Genomic DNA, 26397 nt, shown 5'->3' on the forward strand with positions numbered 1-26397 from the left:
TATAAACCAGAGGCTACGGATGGACAGTTGGATAAATGGTTCTATATTTAGGATGTATCCGGTTTATAAACCAGAGGCTCTGGATGGACAGTTGGATAAATGGCTCTATATTTAGGATATATCCGGTCTATAAACCAGAGGCACTGGATGGACAGTTGGATAAATGGTTCTATATTTAGGACGTATCTGGTCTATAAACCAGAGGATCTGGATGGACAGTTGGATTATTGTTCTATATTTAGGATGTATCCGGTCTACAAATTCAGAGGCTCTGGATGGACAGTTGGATAAATGATTCTATATTTAGGATGTCTCTGGTCTATAAACCAGAGGCTCTGGATGGACAGTTGGATAAATGGTTCTATATTTAGGACGTATCCGTTCTATAAACCAGAGGCTCTGGATGGACAGTTGGATAAATTATTCTATATTTAGGATGTATCGGGACACATATTATAAAATAACTCCAATATACAGTATGTGATATGTGTGTAGTAGTGGATGTTGGAGATAAAAGACGTCACAGTGACTATGGAAGAAGAGGATGGAACATGACGGGGGGGGGGTTACTGGGTGTAAATATAAAATAATATCTTATTACCTCTTCTGTGTAATCCAGCGATGTCTCCTATCCAGCGTGGTCTTCTCTCCACCTCGTTCTTTTCTCTCCCAGAACTTCCTGTCTTTACCTTATATAACGCCTTGTCTTTTTCTTACATCACTTCCTGTTCCTACTTTACATCACTTCCTATCTGAGCATGCCATCATAGTAAGTGATACCACCATCTTGTGGTGGTTTTAATCACTGCTTCTTACGTTATGTTTTAATATTTTGCTCTCTGTCCCGTGGCTCATTCTTCGTTTATATTTCATACATTATGACACACGCACATTATTGTTTTGTTAAAACTGAATCAATAATAAGTGCTTTATCTGTATTTTTACACATTTTGCAGGCTCCTAATGTGTTTTGGCTCCAGAGCTTTTTTTATTTATTTATTTATTTTTTTTAAATCTTCAAATATTACAAATGTAATATAAAATAATAACAATATAATATAAAATATCAATTCCTCCAGATTATTATATGTTTTCTAAAAGCAGAGGTCCTCTAAAATGCAATTGTGGTATTTGCAATATTTTAGATTGCATGATTGCATCAGATTAGAGTTAAATGCATTATATTATAGTGAAAAATAGAGATGGATCTTCCATATGGTGTACAGTATCTCCTCCTCATTTTTTGGAACATGACGTTATATTGAGGAATGGAGATGGACCTTTCATATGGTATACAGTATCTCCTCCTCATTTGTTGGGAACATACATAGTTACATAGTTACATAGTTACATAGTTAGTGAGGCTGAAAAAAGACACAAGTCCATCCAGTTCAACCTATGATGCGTGTGTGTGTTTGCTTTTAACCGTACATTGTGTACCCCTGTATGTTGTGGTCTTTAAGGTGTACATCTAATAGTTTTTTGAAACTATCTATGCTCCCCGCTGATACGACTGCTTGTGAAAGAGAATTCCACATCCTTACCGCTCTTACAGTGAAGAACCCCTTACGCACTTTAAGGTTAAACCGCCTTTCCTCAAGTTTTAGTGAGTGGCCACGTGTCTTATTGTATTCCCTTTCTCTGAATAGTTTGTTCCTTATGCTAGGGTCGCCAGTACAGTATTTGTACATTGATATCATATCCCCCCTCAATCGTCTCTTCTCCAGAGAGAATAGGTTCAGTGCTTATAGTCTTTCCTCATAGCCGATGTCCTCCATTCCCCTAATTATTTTTGTTGCCCTCCTCTGGACTTTCTCCAGTTCCAGCACATCCTTCCTGCGGACCGGTGCCCAGAACTGGACAGCATACTCCAGATGTGGCCGGACCAGAGTCTTGTAGAGTGGGAGAATAATCTCTTTATTTCTGGAGTGAATCCCCTTTTTTATACATCCCAGTATTCTGTTGGCTTTGCTTGCGGCGGCTTGGCATTGCATGCCACTGCCAAGCCTGTTGTCTACCAGTATCCCCAAGTCCTTTTCCATCCTAGACTCACCCAGAGGTTCACCCCCTAGTGAATAGCTTGCTTTCTGGTTTCTGGCACCCAAGTGCATTACTTTACATTTTTCTACATTAAACCTCATCTGCCATGTGGTTGCCCACCCCGTTATTTTGTTCAGGTCTGCTTGCAAGATTTCCACATCCTGCATAGAAGATATTGGCATGCCTAATTTAGTATCATCTGCAAATACTGAGATTGTACTCGATATCCCCTCCTCTAGATCATTTATGAATAAATTAAACAGGATTGGTCCCAGGACAGAACCCTGGGGGACCCCACTTTCCACACCCGCCCAATCCGAGTACTCCCCATTAATCACCACCCTCTGTACTCTCCCCTGGAGCCAGGTCTCTATCCAGGTACTCACCTTATGATCCATACCTACCTTCCTTAGTTTGTACAGTAAGCGTTTGTGAGGAACGGTGTCAAAGGCCTTTGCAAAGTCCAGATACACCACATCCACAGACCTTCCTTTATCTAGGTGGCAGCTCACTTCATCGTAGAAGGTTAACAGATTGGTTTGGCACGAACGATTTTTCATGAATCCATGCTGATTTCTACTTATAATACCATTTTCATTACTAAAGTCTTGTATGTGGTCCCTTATCATCCCCTCCAAAATTTTGCAGACTACAGATGTTAGGCTGACCGGCCTATAGTTACCCGGGATATATCTCGGCCCCTTTTTAAATATTGGTACCACGTTGGCTTTTTTCCAATCAGCTGGCACCATACCTGTCTGTAAACTATCCTTAAAGATCAAGAATAATGGTTTGGCAATCACCTGGCTGAGCTCATTAAGAACCCTCGGGTGCAAGCCATCCGGTCCCGGGGATTTATTTATGTTAAGTTTCTCTAGTTTAGCTCTAAGTCTATCCTCTGTTAGCCATGGCGGCACTTCCTGAGGTGTATTATTTAGTTCGGCCTTACAAGCGGGTTTCGTGTAGCCCCCCGATTCCTTTGTGAAGACTGAAGAAAAGAAATTATTTAACACTTCCGCCTTTTCTCTGTCCTCTGTGGCCATTTTTCCTTTATCATCTTTTATGGGGCCAATGTGCTCTGGCCTGGCTTTCTTACTGTTTATATACTTAAAGAACTTCTTGGGGTTCTTTTTGCTCTCCTCCGCTATATGTCTCTCGTGTTCTATTTTAGCCGCCCTGATTTCGTCTTTACATTTCTTATTACACTCTTTGTAATGCTTAAATGCTGCCAATGACCCCTCAGTCTTGTATTTTTTGAAGGCCTTTTCTTTAGCTCTAATATACATTTTAATGTTGGAGTTTAGCCACCCAGGGTTTAGTTTTGCTCTTTTAAATTTATTTCCCTGTGGAATGCACTGGCCCACTCCCTTGTTAAGTATGCTCATGAAGCACTCCCATTTTTCCTCCGTGTTCTTTGTTCCCAGGGTTCTATCCCATTTGATATTTTCTAGCAGCGAGCGCAGTTTAGGGAAATTGGCTCTTGTGAAATTCAGCGTCCTTATATTACCCTTGTGTTTCCTATTACTGTAATTAATACTGAAACCAATTGACCTATGGTCACTGTTCCCTAAGTTGTCCCGTATTTCTATATCCATGAGCAGGTCTGTATTGTTGGTAATCAGTAGGTCAAGTACCGCATTGCTTCTTGTCGGTGCATTCACCATCTGACCCATGAAATTGTCCTGCAAAACATTTAGGAACTGCCGAGCCTTGGCTGAGTGTGCGGTTCCTTCTGCCCAGTCTATATCTGGATAATTAAAGTCCCCCATTATAATGACATTTCCCATCCTTGCTGCCAATCCTATCTGTAAAAGGAGGTCTGCCTCCCCCTCCTCTCTCTGGTTGGGGGGCCTATAGCATACGCCCAATATTACCTTCCCCGCCGTGCCTTCCCTTTGAAGCTCTACCCATAGGGATTCTGCCTCGTCCATAGCTCCATTATTAATATCATCCCTCATATTTACCTGTATACTGTTCTTAATATACAAACATACCCCTCCCCCTTTTTTACTTTCTCTATCTCTGCGATAAAGGGAATACCCCTGAATGGACGCCATCCAGTCATGAGAGCTGTCAAACCAAGTCTCAGTTATCCCCACAAAATCTAAGTCCTCCTCAAACATCAGCAGCTCCAGCTCTCCCATCTTGTTGGCCAGGCTTCTGGCATTGGTATACAAACCTCGTAATTTTGATCGGTTATATTTATCCTCTTTTGATGTTTTTAGGCTGCTCTCTTGATTTTTCCCCGTACCCACCCTGGGTATAGGAGCTCCGCACACCCTATCGCTAATGCCCCCATTTCTGCCCTCTGAAACTTGCTTTCCACTGGGTAATTCTACATCTGTACCCTCCCCCCCATTCCCTAGTTTAAAAGCCCCTCTAACTCTTTGGCCATCCTCGCACCCAGTACGGCTGCACCCACCCCATTTAGGTGCAATCCGTCCCTACCAAAGAGCCGGTGACCGACTGAGAAGTCGGCCCAGTTCTCCAGGAACCCGAAACCCTCCTTACTACACCAGCTCCTCAGCCACTCGTTAACTTCCCTAATCTCCCGCTGCCTCTCTGGTGTGGCTCGAGGTACAGGTAGTATTTCGGAAAATATTACCTTGGAGGTCCTAGTCCTCAACATGACGTTATATTGAGGAACGGAGATGGACCTTTCATATGGTGTACAGTATCTCCTCCTCATTTGTTGGGAACATGACGTTATATTGAGGAATGGAGATGGACCTTTCATATGGTGTACAGTATCTCCTCCTCATTTGTTTGGAACGTGACATTGTATTGAGGAATGGAGATGGACCTTTCATATGGTGTACAGTATCTCCTCCTCATTTGTTGGGAACATGACGTTATATTGAGGAATGGAGATGAACCTTTCATATGGTGTACAGTATCTCCTCCTCATTTGTTGGGAACATGACGTTATATTGAGGAATGGAGATGGACCTTTCATATGGTGTAGAGTATCTCCTCCTCATTTGTTGGGGACATGACGTTATATTGAGGAATGGAGATGGACCTTTCATATGGTGTACAGTATCTCCTCCTCACTTGTTGGGAACATGACGTTATATTGAGGAATGGAGATGGATCTTTCATATGGTGTACAGTATCTCCTCCTCACTTGTTGGGAACATGACGTTATATTGAGGAATGGAGATGGACCTTTCATATGGTGTACAGTAATTTTTATTATTATTATTATTAGCAAAGTAACAATTAAACACCTGAAGAGCACATTCACTGCTGATAGAGAACAGCACCTACCGGGCAGGCTTGTTATACCCACATGAGTCTGCCACCTGAGTCTGCCACCATCTTCTTTTCCGTGTAGTCCTCTACATATCCCATCGTCATTGTGATGGAAAAATCAAACCACATATGTCCGTATATTTTTTTCGCCAAAGTTTCCTATTGAACTTTGTAGGTTCATTTTCTAAATATAGTATTTCAATTGCACATAACTCAGCCCACTTACAGTGTTCATACATGTAGAGGATTATTTTGGAGATGTACTATGGATGTGAGGCTGGACAATTTTTCAAACATCAACTGGGTTTGTTTTTGTTAAGCACCCATCTGTTGTTGAAGTAAAGAGTTTGCTTGCTGCTGTGCAGCGTTAGATAACACCAACTGTTTGAGGATTTCCTCCATGTTCAGTCACTCCAGGTGTGACGGTACTCACCGTCACTGGGAGTGAAAAGACAGATACTTAATGGTGATATTGAACTTAAATGTCAGAGACAGGCTCTCCCTATTGTTTGTGTACTGAGGTGAGATGTGTATTCTGTTAAGCCTGTCTGTTTCATTGTTAAATGTTAATGACCTCACATTGTTCTGTCCAGATGGCTAGATAATTAGTTCAGGTTAATTCTATTTCTGTACACAATTTCATCTGAATATGATAATGTAATCAGGCAACGCCTGACCTGTGTGTGGTAATCTGATCAGGAAGGGGAGGTCCGTGCTGTATATAAATTGAGTGTAAAACTGTTCAATAAAGTAGAAGATTCCAGTACAAGCTAAGTTGTCGGCTAGCTTTTGTATGGGGGCGGCTGGAAAATCTGATATCTCAACTGGGAGGAAGCCATATACTGACGGAAGTCCACAAGCACAGTGTGGGCTGAGGTTCCGTTACACCAGGTACTGGGCATTTAAGTAGTAACTTACTACCACTGCCCTCATCCTCCACCATATGTAAGCTGTGGAAGAGATGGCAGGTACAAAGCTCCCGGAGATGAGCAGTCTTTCAGGCACAGACACCAAATCCAGTGTGGTAGTGACAAACAGTGTGGTGTTTATTGGTGCTATATACAAGTCTATATACAAGTGCTGTACAGTGTTTTAAGAAAAACAAACAGGAGAAATAATAACAAAACAAAAACCTAGCGGTGTCCCGGCACTAACTATACACAATGCAGACCCTCACTTACAGGCTAAGCAAGCCTACAGCTTGTCAGCTTCCACATACACAACTCAGTTTTTTACCAACCCTCTGCTCTCCCAGACAGACGTTGTCTGATTTCCCAGGCTGAGAGCACTGGCTGTCTGTCTCAGGTGAGTTTAAATTGGCCTGGGGAGAAGAGGACCAAGATCCAAACTGGATCATGGATCAGAGTTCCCGAAACATGTATGAGAGGTGCGTGGGAGATGTATAAAGCCCGAACAGGACTTTTCCCGGCTCTCTCTGGGCCGCTCTGCTACACAACGTTGCTGGTCTGTGTTTTTTTTTTTTTGCTATTACATTAAAGGTGTGATTTTAATTGCATTTTCTGTGTCTGCCTGGTTTATGGTTCCTGACACCAGGTCCGGACACCCTGCCTCGTGCTCCATTCTTCTATCAGGTTACATCGATGATTTAACACACAAATTATACCTCACATCAAATCCAGACAATACAAAAGTAAAATGAAAAAAAAACAACAATTTGAGTTTTAAAACTAAAGAATAATAATAATAAAAAAAAACTATACAAAGAAATACAATATATGAAGCTCAATTCACAAAGCTTTATTACAAGTAGGATCGTTATTTTAGCCATGTGACTGGAATTTTCAAATTTCATGGGACTTTTCATTCATTTTTTTTTTTTTACATTATTATTATTAGTAAAGTAACAATTAAACACCTGAAGAAAACACTCACTGCTGATAGAGGACAGCGCCTACTGGACATGCGCGATATCCACGTGAGTTTGCCGCCATCTTCCTTTCTTTGTAGTCCTCTACATATCCCATTGTCATTGTGATGGAAAAATCAAACCGCACATGTCCCTACATTTTGCGCCAAAGTTTCTTATTGAACATTGTAGGTTCATTTTCTACATAGAGTATTTCAATTACACATAACTCCACCCACTTACAGCGTTCATACATGTAGAGGATTATTTCGGATATGTAATATGGATGTGAGGCTGGAACTACGGGGGGAAACATGAGAACCATTGTGCTTCCTGTATTTCTCTTTCATTAGATTTAGAAGACTGATATCTTCAATACACAATGGACTCGCAGATTTCTTTATTATCCCACGCAGATTATATTGCGGTTATAGAAGGTACATCTCACCTAGAGGATGCCATTTCTGACGAAACGTGTTGGGTCCGGCTCCTGCCGAGGTCATTTCATACTATTTGGGACTTTATTATAATAGCACTGTTTACTTTATATTCTTGTAAGGGTTCTATACATTTTATTAAATTTTCTTATGATGGTTTTACACTATGTGTTATTGCTTGTTGTGTCTTCACATGTGCTCATGAATTGAGAGACAGCAGGTGGAAGTGCAGTCCATCTATACCAGAGTCGTGGGGATAAGTGCAATCTATCCATGGAAAATGCACAGAGCACCTCTTTTCCTATGTGATATCTAAGTACCCCTGCTTTAGTGACCCATTGCCGTATGGTATTTGGTCTACAGTTTCTGGTAAGCGTACCCATACTATCTGTGGTGGAGGATATCGTAACGTTGGTGTCTGTCACTTTTTATGGATTGACATTTTTGAATGATGTCCTATGAGGACTTATCATATGTAGGTGTACACTTTTGGTAGCCCCTAGTGGACATTTTACATATATATATATATATATATATATATACACACACTCCATTTTACCAAAAGTATTGGGACGCCTGCCTTTACTAGCACATAAACTGTATTGGCATCCCAGTCTTAGTCCGTAGGGTTCAATTTTGAGCTGCCCTACCATTTGCAGCTATAACATCTTCAACTCTTCTGGGGAGGCTGTCCACAAGGTTTAGGAGTGTGTCTATGGGAATGTTTCACCATTCTTCCAGAAGAGCATTTGTGAGGTCAGGCACTGAAGTGGTATGAGAAGGCCTGGCTCGCAGTCTCCACTCTAATTCATCCTAAAGGTGTTCTATTGGGTTGAGGTCAGGACTCTGTGCAGGCCAGTCAAGTTTCTCCACCCCAAACTCGCTCATCCATGTCTTTATGGACCTTTGAGCACTGGTCCAAATCATTTGATGGAGGGGGGATTATGGTGTGGGGTTGTTTTTCAGGGTCAACAAAGTTGGGAGCATGAAATTGTCCAAAATGTCTTGGTATGCTGATGCCCTAAGAGTTCCCTTCACTGGAGATAAGGGGCCAAGCCTAACCCCTGATAAAAAACCCAACACCATAATCCCCCCCTTCACCAAATGATTTGGACCAGTGCACAAAGCAAGGTTCATAAAGACATGGACGAGCGAGTTTGGGGTAGAAGAACTTGACTGGCCTGCCTGCCTTTATGGACCTTGCTTTGTGCACTGGTCCAAATCATTTGGTGGAGGGGGGATTATGGTGTGGAGTTGTGTTTCAGGGGTTGGGCTTGGCCCCTTAGTTCCAGTGAAGGAAACTCTTAAGGTCAGCATATCAAGACATTTTGGACAATTTCATGCTCCCTACTTTGTGGGAACAGTTTGGGGATGACCCCTTCCTGTTCCAACATGACTGCGCACCAGTGCACAAAGCAAGGTCCATAAAGACATGGATGAGCGAGTTTGGGGTGGAGGAACTTGACTGGCCTGAGGACACTCATCTGAGTGACTTTTCTGGTGATTAACAAGCTCTCCTTTCCGAGCAAAAGATGTCCCACACTCTGAACATGAATAGAGACGCTCATCTGAGGGAATTCTCTGGTATCTAAGAAGGGGTTCTTCCTTGGAAAAATATTGTCTACATTTCAAACATAAATATAGACGTTCAGCAGTGTTCTCTATTTTGATGTCTGCGAAGGCTTGCCTGGCCACAATACCCCTTTCCGCACTCCGAACAGGAAAAGGGGCGCTCACCCGTATGAACTCTCTCGTGTTTAAGAAGGAATCCTTGGTCAGAAAAACCTTTTCCGCACTCTGAACAGATAAAGGGACGCTCCCCCGTATGAATTCTCTGGTGTTTATGAAGGAATCTTTTACTACAAAGAGATTTTCCGCACTCTAAACAGTCATAGGGACGCTCACCCGTGTGGGTTCTCTCGTGTTTACGAAGGCTTCCTTTTTCAGAAAAACATTTTCCGCACTCCGAACAGCAAAAGGGACGCTCACCCGTGTGAATTCTCTGGTGTATGACGAGGTTTTCTTTCGCAGAAAAACATTTTCCACACTCTAAACAAGAAAAGGGACGCACACCCGTGTGTATTCTCTGGTGTTTCACAAGGTTTTGTTTGATAGGAAAACCTTTTCCGCACTCTGAACATGAATAAGGAAGCTCTCTCGCGTGAGTTTTCTGGTGTTTATGAAGGTTTCGTGTTTCGGAAAAACATTTTCCGCACTCTGGACAAGGAAAGGGACGCTCACCCGTGTGAGTTCTCTGGTGTATACGAAGGTGTTGTTTCTCATAAAAACATTTTCCGCACTCTGAACAGGAAAAGGGACGCTCACCAGTGTGAGTTCTCTGGTGTATACGAAGGTGTTGTTTCCCATAAAAGCATTTCCCGCACTCGGAACAGGTAAAGGGACGTTCACCAGTGTGAATTTTCTGGTGTTTTTGAAGGTTTTGTTTTTTAGGGAAACTTTTTCCGCACTCCGAACAGGAATAAGAACTTTCAGTCTTGTGAGATTTCTGGTGGTTAACAAGTGCACTTTGCTTAGTGAATGTTTTACCGCACACCAAACATGACAAAGAACTCCCTACTGTGTGAACTCCCTCATGGCTTGAAGATGATTTCTGGGGATTGGATGGATCTGTTGATTTGTGAGAACTTAGATGGACATCTGAAGTCATAGTATGGGATTTATCAGAAGATTCCGCAGGATAAGAAGGATCCATTGATCTTAGATGGACATCTGAAGTCATAGTATGGGATTTATTAGAAGATTTCGCAGGATTAGAAGGATCCATTGATCTTAGATGGACATCTGAAGTCATAGTATGGGATTTATCAGAAAATTCTTCTGATTTTGAAGGATCCATTGATCTTTGATTGATATCTGAGGTCATAGTATGGGATTTATCAGAAGAAGCTTCAGGATGAGAACGATTCATGGGTCTTACCAGCCAGTAAAGTGTTACTCCAGTAGGAGATTGTACAATGTCTCCGTCTCCTGCAGGGCAACCTGGAGATGTAATAAGACTTCTCTCACATGTATTGATCTCTGAACGATACTGTCCGTCTGTTGGAAGGACATGTTTAAATATGTTAGGTTTGTATTCAAGAGTCATATATATCATTTTTGCATTCAAAACTTATTGAATTGGGTACACTCATAACAGCCAACTAAAACTACAAACCAGACTAGATAGTACACCCAAGCCATACTAGGCAAAAGCATGTGTGCATGGGGGACAGTGTTGTGGTGAAACAAACCTTTCATATGGTGTACAGAATCTCCTCCTCATTTGTTGGGAACATGACGTTATATTGAGGAATGGAGATGGACCTTTCATATGGTGTACAGTATCTCCTTCTCATTTGTTGGGAACAAGACATTATTGAGGAATGGAGATGGACCTCTAATATGGTATGCAGTGCTTCCACCATTGTTGTTGGTAACATGAGGTTGTATGGAAGAATGGAAGAGAACCTTTTATATGGTATACAGCAGTGATCCCCAACCCCCGGGCCGCGGATCGGTACCGGTCCGTGGATCAAATGGTACCGGTCCGCCCAAAGAACATTACATCATTTCCATTTTAGAAAAAAAAAAATCAGAAAAGGGTGGACCCGGGGTGCAGAGCAGTGCGCCCTAAGCCCACCCATTTGTGTGACAATAGCGAATTAATATTCGCTATTGTCACACGGATTCTCCTCCTGGCCAATCAGGAAGCGGGTCCGAGACCCATTTCCTGATTGGCCGAAAGGCGAACCTATGCCATTGGCCAAGGAGGAGGACGGAGGACTCGAGGAGATGCGGGGAGACTGAGGAGAAGCCACCGCTGCAAATCAGGTAAGTGCACTGTCACTGTGCATTGATTGGGGCATGATGTGGCACTCTGCATTGATTAAGGGCACGCTGTGGCACTCTGCATTGATTGGGGGCACACTGTGGCACTCTGCATTGATTGGGGGCACACTGTGGCACTCTGCATTGATGGGGGCACGCTGTGGCACTCTGCATTGATGGGGGCACGCTGTGGCACTCTGCATTGATTGGGGGCACGCTGTGGCACTCTGCATTGATTGGGGTCACGCTGTGGCACTCTGCATTGATTGGGGGCATGCTGTTGCACTCTGCATTGATTGGGGGCATGCTGTTGCACTCTGCATTGATTGGGGGCATGCTGTGGCACTCTGCATTGATTGGGGGCACACTGTGGCACTCTGCATTGATTGGGGGCACGCTGGTCACTCTGCATTGACGTTTCCCCCCCCCCCCCCTCAGCGGGCCACAGAAAAATTATCAAATGTTGACCGGTCCGCGGTGATAAAAAGGTTGGGGAGCACTGGTATACATATGGGTGAGGTCAGAGTTTGGGGCAATGCAGGCTTTGCTTTGATCTCTATTCCTTTCATTACATAATAAGCAAACCAAGAGGCCAGATTTGCCAGGTTTGCCCTCTGGCTCTGGTCATTGAATTGGTGGCGATATTGCTACTGCCACTGAATGACAACTTCACGCTGGGAAGGCCAACCATTGGTTCTAAAGACACTAAGATGGTGTACAATATCTACATCTAGTTATGGATCAAGAAGATGTGAGGAATGATATGGATCATATCATGAAACAGCAAACAATTATAAAACTAATGCAGAAAACCCAAAATTATTCTGAAAATGGACAAAACAAGGAAACCAGTCATGGCACAGTGACGTTGTAAAGACATTGATGTCTTCGTTATTGTAAGGAATGGTGGTGGACTTTCCTTCAAACTCTTTGTTGGAAATGTTCACATTATACTGAAGAATGGATTTGGACATTTATCATGTTGGTCCAGCAGTAAAGGTTTGCTTTCAGTTAAACTGCTTGTGGATCTTGGCAAGTCAGCACTGGGTAGCTAACTGGTTCTCAAGAAGGATGGCTTTGGATTAAAGCGACATTTGTGGCCTTTCAGTTTCTGTTTATTACTCACCTGAGCTGATATACAGAGAAGGATCCTCTTCTTTAATAGGATCCATAGCCTCATCCTCCTTCTTACATTTCTGATCACCCGTCACATACGTCTCTTCTTCTTCCTTCTTCACCTCAGCTTTTATATCAATGAGTTTCTCACCCTAAAACCACAAAATGATAAAAAGAACCATCCTCAAAACATAAGCACTATCTACCGGAGACCTCAGAGATGATTATCTCATACAGTTTGGAATCTGTAAGTCGTAAATGCTCCAACTCCACCTACCTGATGATGGTGAGGGATGGTGAGACCTTCCTGTGTGGAATCCCGGGAATACAGAGGACGGGGACATCCCTCTGGTGGGTTCCCATTACTGGATCCATCTGTAGGAAACACACACACTGACTGAATACATTGTTTCTATGTGTTTATCAGATGATGGGGGATCTAGGTGGATCCTCCGTACTGCTCTCTCCTTTACAATAAAGTCTCCTCTTACCCGGTGATGTGAGGAGCGGCTGATTCTCCATCATGACGTCCTTGTAGAAGTGGATCTACAGATCCTCAAACATCAATCCATATACCTAAACAGATTTTGTATTTAGTGGCCATCACTCACCTGTGCTGATGTCTGGAGAAGATTCCTCCTCTTTAACTTTGTCCATCATCCCAACCTCTTCCCTGAACTGCTGATCACCCCTCACATACGTCTCTTCTTCTTCTTTCTTCACCGCAACTTTTAGATCTATCAGTTCTTTACCCTAAAACCACAAAATGATAGAAAGGACCATCCTCAAAACATGAGCACAAATACCTGAGAAAGTCAGACATGATTATCTCATACAATCAGTTGGCCAGTTTAAACATGTTCTGAAATAGTTCCAAAATATAGAAATATGTAATGTAGCGTGTATAGCAGTGTGCAGATCATTCATCTAGAACTTCCATAATATCCTTTAATTCACTTGACGGTGGTCTTTATCTACAGTATCCTTATGTGGTCTATAAACCAGAGGCTACGGATGGACAGTTGGATAAATGGTTCTATATTTAGGATGTATCCGGTCTATAAACCAGAGGCTCTGGATGGACAGTTGGATAAATGGCTCTATATTTAGGATGTATCCAGTCTATAAACCAGAGGCTCTGGATGGACAGTTGGATAAATGGTTCTATATTTAGGATGTATCTGGTCTATAAACCAGAGGCTCTGGAATAAAATTTGGATAAATGGTTCTATATTTAGGATGTAGCGGGACACATATTATATAATAACTCCAATATACAGTATGTGATATGTGTGTAGTAGTGGATGTTGGAGATAAAAGACGTCACAGTGACTATGGAGGATGAGGACGGAACATGACGGGGGGGGGGGGGGGTTACTGGGTGTAAATATAAAATAATATCTTATTACCTCCTCTGTGTAATCCAGCGATGTCTCCTCTCCTCCTCGTTCTTTTCTCTCCCAGAACTTCCTGTCTTTACCTTATATAACGCCTTGTCTTTTTCTTACATCACTTCCTGTCTGAGCATGCCATCACAGTAAGTGATACCACCATCTTGTGGTGGTTTTAATCACTGCTTCTTACGTTATGTTTTAATATTTTGCTCTCTGTCCCGTGGCTCATTCTTCATTTATATTTCATACATTATGACACACGCACATTATTGTTTTGTTAAAACTAAATCAATAATAAGTGCTTTATCTGTATGTTTAAACATTTTGCAGGCTGCTAATGTGTTTTGGCTCCAGAGCTTTTTTTTTTTTTTTTTTTTTGCACTTTTAAAATCTGCAAATATTACAAATGTAATATAAAATAATAACAATATAATATAAAATATCAACTCCTCCAGATTATTATATGTTTTCTAAAAGCAGAGGTCCTCTAAAATGCAATGGTGGTATTTGCAATATTTTAGGCTGCATGGTTGCATCAGATTACAGTTAACTGCATTATAATATAGTAAAAAAGTAAAAAATAGAGATGGATTTTCCATATGGTGTACAGTATCTCCTCCTCATTGGTTAGGAACATGACGTTATATTGAGGAATGGAGATGGACCTTTCATATGGTGTACAGTATCTCCTCCTCATTGGTTAGGAACATGACGTTATATTGAAGAATGGAGATGGACCTTTCATATGGTGTACAGTATCTCCTCCTCATTTGTTGGGAACATGACGTTATATTGAGGAATGGAGATGGATCTTTCATATGGTGTACAGTATCTCCTCCTCATTTGTTGGGAACATGACGTTATATTGAAGAATGGAGATGGACCTTTCATATGGTGTACAGTATCTCCTCCTCATTTGTTGGGAACATGACATTATATTGAGGGATGGAGATGGCCACATGGTCCTCTCTTCATTCAGAAGCTGAGAAAGACAGTAGGGTGAGGGTAACAGAAGTTAGGATGGGGAGGGCGCATACCTCATGCTTGAGAATACATGGACTTTATCCCAGTAGGCCACAGCACCGGTCTCTCTTTAAAGACTTTTGTGCAACTTTGATTGTGCTATATTAGCAAGCTATTATGTCACTACCTGGGTATTGGCTGAATGTACAGAACCCTTTTTGTTTGAATTAGTGCAGTAATATAAAAATATTCATCAGTCTTGGCCCCGCATTATACTTTTGTAGCACCCTCTAGTGCAAACCATATCCTGACTCATGCTGTAAACGTGAGTCTATATTTGTGTCAGGGTTATTGGAGTTCGGGGCTGGATGACTCATCTCAGCAGCTGTTTGGTGCCTCCCCCTGTTTGCAGAGTATTGGAGAATGTTCTGGAAGATAGTGGGCAGAAGCTAGGAGGGGCTGCTCAGCTTATTTAGAGGTGTCTGGCCAATCCCTGGGAGTGAGCCTGGCACAGAGCCTTTAAATATTTATGAGCCATGCCAGCAGGGGCAGCTGGGTGGAACATAGAGATACAGTGTTGAGAAAGCTGTCGGTGGCCCTGAGGAGTACCCTCTAGTCTAGGGGAGGGGGGTGTCCTGCCTTGGACTGCTCAGGTGCTGTGGGGATCCTGCCAAAGATGCAAGGGAGTAAGCTTTCCTGGAGGCAATGGAGCAAAGAGAGGACAGAGTGAGTAGTGCAACACTGTTGGGGATTAACAAAGGGGGGAGACTGCCACATGTGGCAAGTCTCCCTTGAAGTCAGTGGTGGGCTTAAGTCTTCTACCTTTCCCTGAGAGATCTCCAGAGAGTCAGCTGGGTGGGCTGGTAAAGAGTCAGTCGGGTGGACTGGTGTAGAGAGACAGCCAGGAGGGCTGGTGAAAGATGCAACTGCAGCCAGGTGGGCTGGCATTGCCTGAAAAAGTGGTGCTGGGATCAGTGGCCACAGAGGAAGCAGAAGGAAAGGTTACAAGTTGTTTTACTTCACATCTGCTATTGTTAAGGGACTGTGAGTTCCTGTGTGTAATGGGCTATTCCTGAACTGACAAGGAGTCAAGTTCCTTCAGGAATGAACCGGCAGAAGCTGTGCTAAGTGGAGCAAGTGTGTGCAGGAGGAAGACGTTGTACATAGGAAGTTTGTCCCTGAAGTTCTTGTTGCAACACAAATGGGCATCCCATAACCTCCCTATCCCCATCCAAGTTGTTAACCACGTAAAAGACAACAAAACAAAGCTACAGACTGTTTTCTGACTTTGCGTGCCTGTGAAGATTCGGTGTGCCTGGCTGTGCAGGAGTGGGGGATCCCTGTCTAATTGCAGCTTCTATGTGGAGAGTGCTGCACTTGACTAATGATAAGTTCCCACGGAATTTCCAGTGTACGTTTTAAATGTGGGGTCCTTAGCAAGCCTGATATGCCATGGGTTCCTGGTCAAACCAGGTTGGGCTGCCTTTAGGTCCTTCTAGATGGGAAAGAGCTAGTAGAGGGCTATCCCAGGGGTGAAACCTTTAAGGCCCCATAATAAATGATTCCTCTAAGCCATTGGGCATCACCCACTGAAGAGCATGAGAGGGTTAAATTCTATTAGGAGTTGGAGATGTGTAGCACACAGTGTCGGGGTCAAAATGGGCTAAAGTCCCCTCGCAATGTTCTCTCTCATTTACCCTTTCAATGAAAATTTCCTCTCCCCCTTCTAAAAAAATCCAGCACTAATCTTCCCTCTGGCCCCTCCCAGCACAAATCTTCCCCAAAATTCCCCCATCTCCTCCCAGCAAATATACTCCTTCTAGCACTTATCCTCCCCCGAAAATTCCTCCTTTTAGTACAAATCCCCTCCAATCCTTCCTCCCAGCACAAATCTGGCATAAACCCTCCTATCCAAACTGGTACAAATTTTCTCTCCCCCCCCCCCAGTCACGCCTCCAAGCAAAACCACTCCTTCAAACAAAATCCCCCCAATTATCCCCCTCTGGTAAAAACCCTCTCCATTCTGTCCCCCCCAAATCCTACTCCCAAAACAAAGCCTATTCCTGAATCCCCCCCTTCTAGAACAAATTGCCCCCGCTCCAAGACTACCCCCCCCCCAGCAAAACTCCTATTTTTCCATCCCCCTTCCACATCACATCCTACAATGAGTGTAGCTCAATATCAGGGGGTAGTCCTTCTTCCTGGGCTTCCCTGGTGCCCTATGACACATCAGAGCCAAAGAAGAGTCTACAGGAAATTTCCCTGAGCGCTGATCATTGTGACAGGCAGCCGGTGGGGAGAGATGCTGTCTGCCGTAGAATGGATGATCTGTGGTCGGGCATCCAGGGCACTCTTCAGGTCATTGAAAAGACAAGAACTCACTGCTCAAGGTGGTGTAATTGCCTGATGACTCACACCGGTGCATGCCCCGGCTCGCCTCCGTAAAAACTTGATAAAGGAAAAGGATTTGGCAGCACTCCAGGTTGAGTCAAAATCCAGATTTATTGACTGGACATCCAAATATGACAATCGTCAAGCTACCTTGTCACGATTGTCATATTTGGATGTCCAGTCAACAAATCTGGATTTTGACTCAACCTGGAGTGCTGCCAATTCCTTTATCAACTCTTCAGGTCATGCAGGGAACATAATCTGGGTGCTGAGAACCAGCATGCCCCAGAGAGGTTCATTATTGAAGCCAAGAGCCTGAATATGTTGTTGGACTGCAGAACTCTGGGATTTTGTTAAAATCTGGGGACAGCCCTGTGGAAACAGGGACAGTTGAGAGATTTGACATCACCACCTTGTGATATATAAATACAGCAGCCTACATTATTTTTCATCATTTTCTGCTTCGTGGTCCATTCTTCTATTAGGGTACATCGACGATTACCCACACAGATTATACTTCACATCAAATCCAGACAATAAAAAAATTGAACAAAAAACAACAGTCTGATAGAATTGTAATATTTATACAATGAAAAACAAACCATTTATTGAAATACAACATAATAGTCTGAATTCACAAAGCTTTAATACAAGTAGAAGTATTAAAGTGACTTTTCTGGTGAGTAACAAGTTCCCTTTTCCGAGTGAAACATTTCCCACACTCTGGACATGCATAGAAATGTTGACCTGAGTGAATTTTCTGGTGAGAAACAAGGGTTTCTTTGATAATGAAACATTTCCCGCACTCTGGACATGAATAAGGATGCTCAACTGAGTGACATTTCTGATGAGTACCAAGATCTCCTTTCCGAGCAAAGATTTATTGAACATGAATAAGGACACTCACCTGAGGGAATTCTCTGGTATACAAGGAGTTCTTTCTTGGAAAAATATTTTCCACACTTTGAACGTAACATATTGGACGGTCATTGGTGTGACTTTTTTTTATGTCTATGAAGGTTTGTCTGGTCGGAAAAGCCTTCTGCACTCTCACCCGCATGCATTCTCAGGTGTTTACGAAAGCTTTCCTTTTTTCTGGAAAAACATTTTCCACACTCTGAACAGGAATAGGGACCCTCACTCCTATGTATTCTCTGGTGTTTCAGAAAATGTCCCTTTTCATAAAAACATTTCCCGCACTCTGAACAGCAAAAGGGACGCTCCCCCGTGTGAATTCTCTGGTGTATAAGAAGGTGTTGTCTCTCATAAAAACATTTTCCACACTCTAAACAGGGAAAGGGCCGCTCACCCGTATGTAGTCTCTGGTGTTTCAGCAAGTTTCCACTTTCAGAAAAACATTTTCCGCAGTCTGAACAGGAAAAAGGACGCTCACCCGTATGTGTCCTCTGGTGTTTACGAAGGTTTCCTTTATCAGAAAAACATTTCCCGCACTCTGAACAGCAAAAGGGACGCTCGCCCGTGTGAATTCTCTGGTGTACAACAAGGATTTCTTTCGTAGTATAACACTTTCCACACTCAGAACATGAATGAGGACGCTCGTGAGATTTCTGGTGGTTAAGAAGTGCTTTTTTCCCAGTGAATGTCTCCCCGCACACCAAACAAGACAATGAGCTAACTTCTATGTGAGCTTCCTTTGAAGAGGATTCTTGGGGATCGGATGGATCTGTTGATCTGTCAGCATTGTGAGAACCTAAATGGACATCTAAAGTATGTAACGGGACAGTCAAAGTATGGGATTTATCAGAAGACTTCTCAGTATTAGAAGGATCCATTGATCTTAGATGGACATCTGAAGTCATAGTATGAGATTTATCAGAAGATTCCTCAGGATTGGAAAAATCCATTGATCTTAGATGGACATCTGAAGTCATAGTATGGGATTTATCAGAAGATTCCTCAGGATTGGAAAAATCCATTGATCTTAGATGGACATCTGAAGTCATAGTATGGGGTTTATCAGAAGATTCCTCAGGATTGGAAAGATCCATTGATCTTAGATGGACATCTGAAGTCATAGTATGGGGTTTATCAGAAGATTCCTCAGGATTGGAAAGATCCATTGATCTTAGATGGACATCTGAAGTCATAGTATGAGATTTATCAGAAGATTCCTCAGGATTGGAAAGATCCATTGATCTTAGATGGACATCTGAAGTCATAGTATGGGGTTTATCAGAAGATTCCTCAGAATTGGAAAGATCCATTGATCTTAGATGGACATCTGAAGTCATAGTATGGGCTTTATCAGAAGATTCCTCAGGATTAGAAGGATACATTGATCTTAGATGGTCATCTGAAGCCATAGTATGGGATTTGGTAGAAGATTCCTCAGGATTAGAAGGATAAATTGATCTTAGATGGACATCTGAAGTCAGAGTATGGGATTTCTCAGAAGATTCCTCAGGATAAGAAAGATTCATTGGTTTTATCAACCAGTAAAATGTTACTTTTCTAGGAGATTGTGCAATGTCACTGTCTTCCGCAGTGCACCCTGGAGATTTAATAAGAGGTCTCTTACATGTATTGATCTCTGAACAATACTTTCCATCTGTTGGGAGGAAATTTTTAAACATGTTATGTTTGTTTTTATTCACCTTGTATTCTGGAGTCGTATATATACAGTATATAGTTCAGCATTTTAAACTTTCCCAATACAAACCAGATAGTTCATCCAAACCATACTAGGCAACAGTATGTATGCATTGAGGACATTGTTATGGTGAAACAAACCTTTCATATGGTGTACAGTATCTCCTCCTCATTTGTTGGGAACATGACGTTATATTGAGGAATGGAGATGGACCTTTCATATGGTGTACAGTATCTCCTCCTCATTTGTTGGGAACATGACGTTATATTGAGGAATGGAGATGGACCTTTCATATGGTGTACAGTATCTCCTCCTCATTGGTTGGGAACATGACGTTATATTGAGGAATGGAGATGGACCTTTCATATGGTGTACAGCAGGGGTGTCAAACTCAACTTCACCGAGGGCCGCATCCGCATTATAATTGCCCTTAAAGGGCCGGTTGTATCTGTAATACTAGATGTCCAGAGTATCCCACCCCCCTTACATCATATGTCAAGGGTCCGCCCTACCCTCCCTTACATCAAAGTTCACCCCCTTACCCTGTGTTGCTGCTGAGAAGAAGCTGGAGTCTGAGCTGGGAAGCAGAAACTGCAGGGTCTTTGAGGAGGCCCAAAGGAGGGCTGGAGCTCTAGAAGTGCGAGGGCCACATGGAATTGTCTGGAGGGCTGGATTTGGCCAGCGGGCCTTGTGTTTGACATATGTGGTGTACAGTATCTCCTCCTCATTTTTTGGGAACATGACGTTATATTGAAGAAAGGAGATGGACCTTTCAGATAGTGTAAAGTTTCTCCACCTCACTTGTTGAGAACTTCACGTTTTATTGAGGAATGGAGATGGGCCTCTCAGGAAGGCCTTGCTTTAAACTCTAGTCCTTCATGGATTACAAAATAAGCAAACCAAGTGGTCGGATTTTCCATGTTCATCCGCCCATTGGCTCTGGTCGTTCCTTTGGTGGTGACAAACTGTGGTTCTTGGCAAGTCAGCCCTGGGGTGATAACTGGTTCTCAAGAAGGATGGCTTTGGATTAAAGCAACATTTGAGGCCTTGAACTTGAGCCTGGGTTCACACTGATGCGGCAGCAGGTTTGTGCCTGGGGTCCGGTGCGTCCCTGTTCACTGTTCCAGGTGCGAATCAGGTCCGAATTTTTACCTGTATTCAGACCTGAAACTGAGCCAAAGACGCACAGGAACCTTTTCGAGTGCGCTCCGCGGCCGCAACGGAGGTATGCTAACTGGCTCCATTGAGAGCAGGTCACACTCTCCTGCCATGGTAATTTCCCCACATCCAATTCGCATTAGTGTTAACCCATGCCTAAAAGTGTAATGTGAACAGTTTCTGCTCGTTACTCACTTGAGCTGATATACAGAGAAGGATCCTCAATTTTATTGGGATCCATAGTCTCATCCTTCTCTGTACATTGCTGATCACCCGTCACATACGTTTCTTCTTCCTTCTTCACCTCAGCTTTTACATCAATGTGTTCTTCACCCTAAAACCACAAAATGATTAAAAGAAACATCCTCACAACATGAGTACTAACACCTGGAGACCTCCGAGATGACTTTCTCATACAGTTTGGAACCATTTTTAGGTCATAGAGGCTTCAATGATTTCCTCTTCACTTAATTTATCCTGTGCACATTTAAATTATCACTAAGTACAATCCCAGAATCCTCCTCAGCATTTAAGTCAATTTTATTACAGAGATGATTTGTTTGTGAATAGTGATATCATGTGACCTCCCAGGATCCTCCTCTCCTCTCCGGTCAGGTCTGTGTTTTATTAATAGAGATAAGAGTGATGTCATGTGACCTCCCAGAATCCTCCTCACCTCTCCGGTCAGGTCTGTGTTTTATTATTAGAGATAAGAGTGATGTCATGTGACCTCCCAGAATCCTCCTCACCTCTCCGGTCAGGTCTGTGTTTTATTAATAGAGATAAGAGCGATGTCATGTGACCTCCCAGAATCCTCCTCACTTACCTGGTAAAGTTTATTACCCTCCAACTGTTTATGGTACTTAATGGACTTTAATGTCCATTAAAGTATGCTGTAAACAGATATGTATTTTCATTCTGAGTAGAGTCGGGACTGGCCTGAAAGAAATGACTCTGATGCAGTTGGTCAGCTAGAACATTTTCTATAATATCCTTTCATTCACTTTATGGTGGTCCTTATCTATGTGGTCCTGTGATTTAGATAAATGGTTCTATATTTAGGATGTATCTGGTCTATAAACCAGAGGCTCTGGATGGACAGTTGGATAAATGGTTCTATATTTAGGATGTATCTGGTCTATAAACCAGAGGCTCTGGATGGACAGTTGGATAAATGGTTCTATATTTAGGATGTATCTGGTCTATAAACCAGAGGCTCTGGATGGACAGTTGGATAAATGGTTCTATATTTAGGATGTATCTGGTCTATAAACCAGAGGCTCTGGATGGACAGTTGGATAAATGGTTCTATATTTAGGATGTATCTGGTCTATAAACCAGAGGCTCTGGATGGACAGTTGGATAAATGGTTCTATATTTAGGATGTATCTGGTCTATAAACCAGAGGCTCTGGATGGACAGTTGGATAAATGGTTCTATATTTAGGATGTATCTGGTCTATAAACCAGAGGCTCTGGATGGACAGTTGGATAAATGGTTCTATATTTAGGATGTATCTGGTCTATAAACCAGAGGCTCTGGATGGACAGTTGGATAAATGGTTCTATATTTAGGATGTATCTGGTCTATAAACCAGAGGCTCTGGATGGACAGTTGGATAAATGGTTCTATATTTAGGATGTATCTGGTCTATAAACCAGAGGCTCTGGATGGACAGTTGGATAAATGGTTCTATATTTAGGATGTATCTGGTCTATAAACCAGAGGCTCTGGATGGACAGTTGGATAAATGGTTCTATATTTAGGATGTATCCAGTTTATAAACCAGAGGCTCTGGATGGACAGTTGGATAAATGGTTCTATATTTAGGATGTATCCGGTCTATAAATCAGAGGCTCTGGATGGACAGTTGGATAAATGGTTCTATATTTAGGATGTATCCGGTCTATAAACCAGAGGCTCTGGATGGACAGTTGGATAAATGGTTCTATATTTAGGATGTATCTGGTCTATAAACCAGAGGCTCTGGATGGACAGTTGGATAAATGGTTCTATATTTAGGATGTATCCAGTCTATAAACCAGAGGCTCTGGATGGACGGTTGGATAAATGGTTCTATATTTAGGATGTATCTGGTCTATAAACCAGAAGCTCTGGATGGACAGTTGGATAAATGGTTCTATATTTAGGATGTATCTGGTCTATAAACCAGAGGCTCTGGATGGACAGTTGGATAAATGGTTCTATATTTAGGATGTATCCAGTTTATAAACCAGAGGCTCTGGATGGACAGTTGGATAAATGGTTCTATATTTAGGATGTATCCAGTCTATAAACCAGAGGCTCTGGATGGACGGTTGGATAAATGGTTCTATATTTAGGATGTATCTGGTCTATAAACCAGAAGCTCTGGATGGACAGTTGGATAAATGGCTCTATATTTAGGATGTATCCAGTCTATAAACCAGAGGCTCTGGATGGACAGTTGGATAAATGGATCTATATTTAGGATGTATCCAGTCTATAAACCAGAGGCTTTGGATGGACAGTTGGGTAAATGGTTCTATATTTAGGATGTATCCGGTCTATAAACCAGAGGCTTTGGATGGACAGTTGGATAAATGGTTCCATATTTAGGATGTATCCGGTCTATAAACCAGAGGCTCTGGATGGACAGTTGGATAAATGGTTCTATATTTAGGATGTATCCGGTCTATAAACCAGAGGCTTTGGATGGACAGTTAGATCAATGGTTCTATATTTAGGATGTATCTGGTCTATAAACCAGAGGCTCTGGATGGACAGTTGGATAAATGGTTCTATATTTAGGATGTATCTGGTCTATAAACCAGAGGCTCTGGATGGACAGTTGGATAAATGGTTCTATATTTAGGATGTATCTGGTCTATAAACCAGAGGCTCTGGATGGACAGTTGGATAAATGGTTCTATATTTAGGATGTATCTGGTCTATAAACCAGAGGCTCTGGATGGACAGTTGGATAAATGGTTCTATATTTAGGATGTATCTGGTCTATAAACCAGAGGCTCTGGATGGACAGTTGGATAAATGGTTCTATATTTAGGATGTATCTGGTCTATAAACCAGAGGCTCTGGATGGACAGTTGGATAAATGGTTCTATATTTAGGATGTATCCAGTCTATAAACCAGAGGCTCTGGATGGACGGTTGGATAAATGGTTCTATATTTAGGATGTATCTGGTCTATAAACCAGAAGCTCTGGATGGACAGTTGGATAAATGGTTCTATATTTAGGATGTATCTGGTCTATAAACCAGAGGCTCTGGATGGACAGTTGGATAAATGGTTCTATATTTAGGATGTATCCAGTTTATAAACCAGAGGCTCTGGATGGACAGTTGGATAAATGGTTCTATATTTAGGATGTATCCAGTCTATAAACCAGAGGCTCTGGATGGACGGTTGGATAAATGGTTCTATATTTAGGATGTATCTGGTCTATAAACCAGAAGCTCTGGATGGACAGTTGGATAAATGGCTCTATATTTAGGATGTATCCAGTCTATAAACCAGAGGCTCTGGATGGACAGTTGGATAAATGGATCTATATTTAGGATGTATCCAGTCTATAAACCAGAGGCTTTGGATGGACAGTTGGGTAAATGGTTCTATATTTAGGATGTATCCGGTCTATAAACCAGAGGCTTTGGATGGACAGTTAGATCAATGGTTCTATATTTAGGATGTATCTGGTCTATAAACCAGAGGCTCTGGATGGACAGTTGGATAAATGGTTCTATATTTAGGATGTATCTGGTCTATAAACCAGAGGCTCTGGATGGACAGTTGGATACATGGTTCTATATTTAGGATGTATCTGGTCTATAAACCAGAGGCTCTGGATGGGCAGTTGGATAAATGGTTCTATATTTAGGATTTATCCGGTCTATAAACCAGAGGCTCTGGATGGACAGTTGGATAAATGGTTCTATATTTAGGATGCATCTGGTCTATAAACCAGAGGCTTTGGATGGACAGTTGGATAAATGGTTCTATATTTAGGATGAATCCGGTCTATAAACCAGAGGCTCTGGATAGACAGTTGGATCAATGGTTCTATATTTAGGATGTATCTGGTCTATAAACCAGAGGCTCTGGATGGACAGTTGGATAAATGGTTCTATATTTAGGATGTATCTGGTCTATAAACCAGAGGCTTTGGATGGACAGTTGGATAAATTGTTCTATATTTAGGATGAATCCGGTCTATAAACCAGAGGCTCTGGATGGACAGTTGGATAAATGTTTCTATATTTAGGATGTATCCGGTCTATAAACCAGAGGCTCTGGATGGACAGTTGGATAAATGGTTCTATATTTAGGATGTATCGGGACACATATTATAAAATAACTCCAATATACAGGATGTGATATGTGTGGAGTAGTGGATGTTGGAGATAAAAGACGTCACAATGACTATGGAGGAAGAGGACGGACATGACGGGGGGGGTTACTGGGTGTAAATAGAAAATAATATCTTATTACCTCCTCTCTGTAATCCAGCGATGTCTCCTCTCTACCTCGTTCTTTTTCATTACAAACTTCCCGTCTTTACCTTATATAACACCGTGTCTTTTACTGGCGTCACTTCCTGTTCCTTCATCACATCACTTCCTGTCTGAGCTTTCCGTTTGCAATAAGTGATATTGCCATCTTGTGGTGACTTTAATGATTGCATCCTACACTATTAATATTTTGCCCTCCTTGTTCGGTTATATTTCATACATTAGCATTCACTCATTATACTTCAGATAAAACTGAATCAATATTAAATATTTTATTTTTATTTTTACGTGCAGTATCTGCAGGATACTGATGTGTCTCATATCGCTCTAGACCTTTTTTTTTGTTTGTTTGCACTTTTAAAATATGCATTTTGGGCTGGAAATATTACAAATGCAAAATAAAAATAACATTAATAATAAATAAATAACATTAATAATAAATAAATAATATTAATAATAATATATAAAATATTAATTCCTCCACATTGTTATGTTTTCTGAAAGCAGAGTTCCTCTAAAATACAATGGCGGTATTTGCATTTTTTTATGTTGCACGGTTGCATCAGTTTAGAGTTAACTGAAAATAAGGTACCTGGAAATATTACTCGCGGGAAAATCTAAGACGCGTGGCGAAATCGCCGTTTACATACACATGCATTTGACGTCCATGTTTATGTTCGTGTATGGGAGGGGTGACAGGGGTGCATTTACATTGATTATTTTAAACCAATTGCAGCCCAAACCAATTCTGGCACTCCTCTCCCATATGTAAAAGTCATCATTGTTTGCTAGAAAATTACTCAGAACCCCCAAACATTATATATTTTT

The 26397-nt window shown here is 42.0% G+C and overlaps 3 protein-coding genes across 3 annotated transcripts in view; all 3 read right to left on the minus strand.

The window, feature by feature from the left end:
• Positions 1–13996, minus strand: part of LOC309562638 (uncharacterized protein) — an 87564-nt gene extending 73568 nt beyond the window's left edge. Inside the window, exon 1 of the mRNA XM_082266894.1 lies at positions 13953–13996. The gene's annotated coding sequence lies outside the window, so the exon portion shown is untranslated. The remainder of the gene's footprint in view (positions 1–13952) is intronic.
• The window catches only part of LOC309564442 (uncharacterized protein), a gene marked incomplete at its 3' end in the record, with an annotated part of 317628 nt that overhangs the window by 128873 nt on the left and 162358 nt on the right, over positions 1–26397 (minus strand). Inside the window, 3 exon segments of the mRNA XM_082269072.1 lie at positions 5729–5733; positions 9253–10656; positions 12554–12695. Coding sequence (XP_082125198.1) covers positions 5729–5733; positions 9253–10656; positions 12554–12695 — 1551 coding nt within the window.
• On the minus strand, positions 18277–19689 carry LOC309563920 (uncharacterized protein). The gene has a single exon (XM_082268552.1). The coding sequence runs from the start codon at positions 19613–19615 to the stop codon at positions 18278–18280; it is 1338 nt and encodes a 445-aa protein (XP_082124678.1). The 5' UTR covers positions 19616–19689; the 3' UTR covers position 18277.

This window comes from Pelophylax lessonae (genome assembly GCF_965119305.1).
Source record: "Pelophylax lessonae genome assembly, chromosome: 9".
In the NCBI taxonomy this organism is placed as follows: Eukaryota; Metazoa; Chordata; class Amphibia; order Anura; family Ranidae; genus Pelophylax; species Pelophylax lessonae.

Bases quoted from the DNA above. Each gene is read 5' to 3' on its own strand.
- LOC309563920 (XM_082268552.1), bottom strand. From the start codon at position 19,615: ATGGCTTCAGATGACCATCTAAGATCAATGTATCCTTCTAATCCTGAG.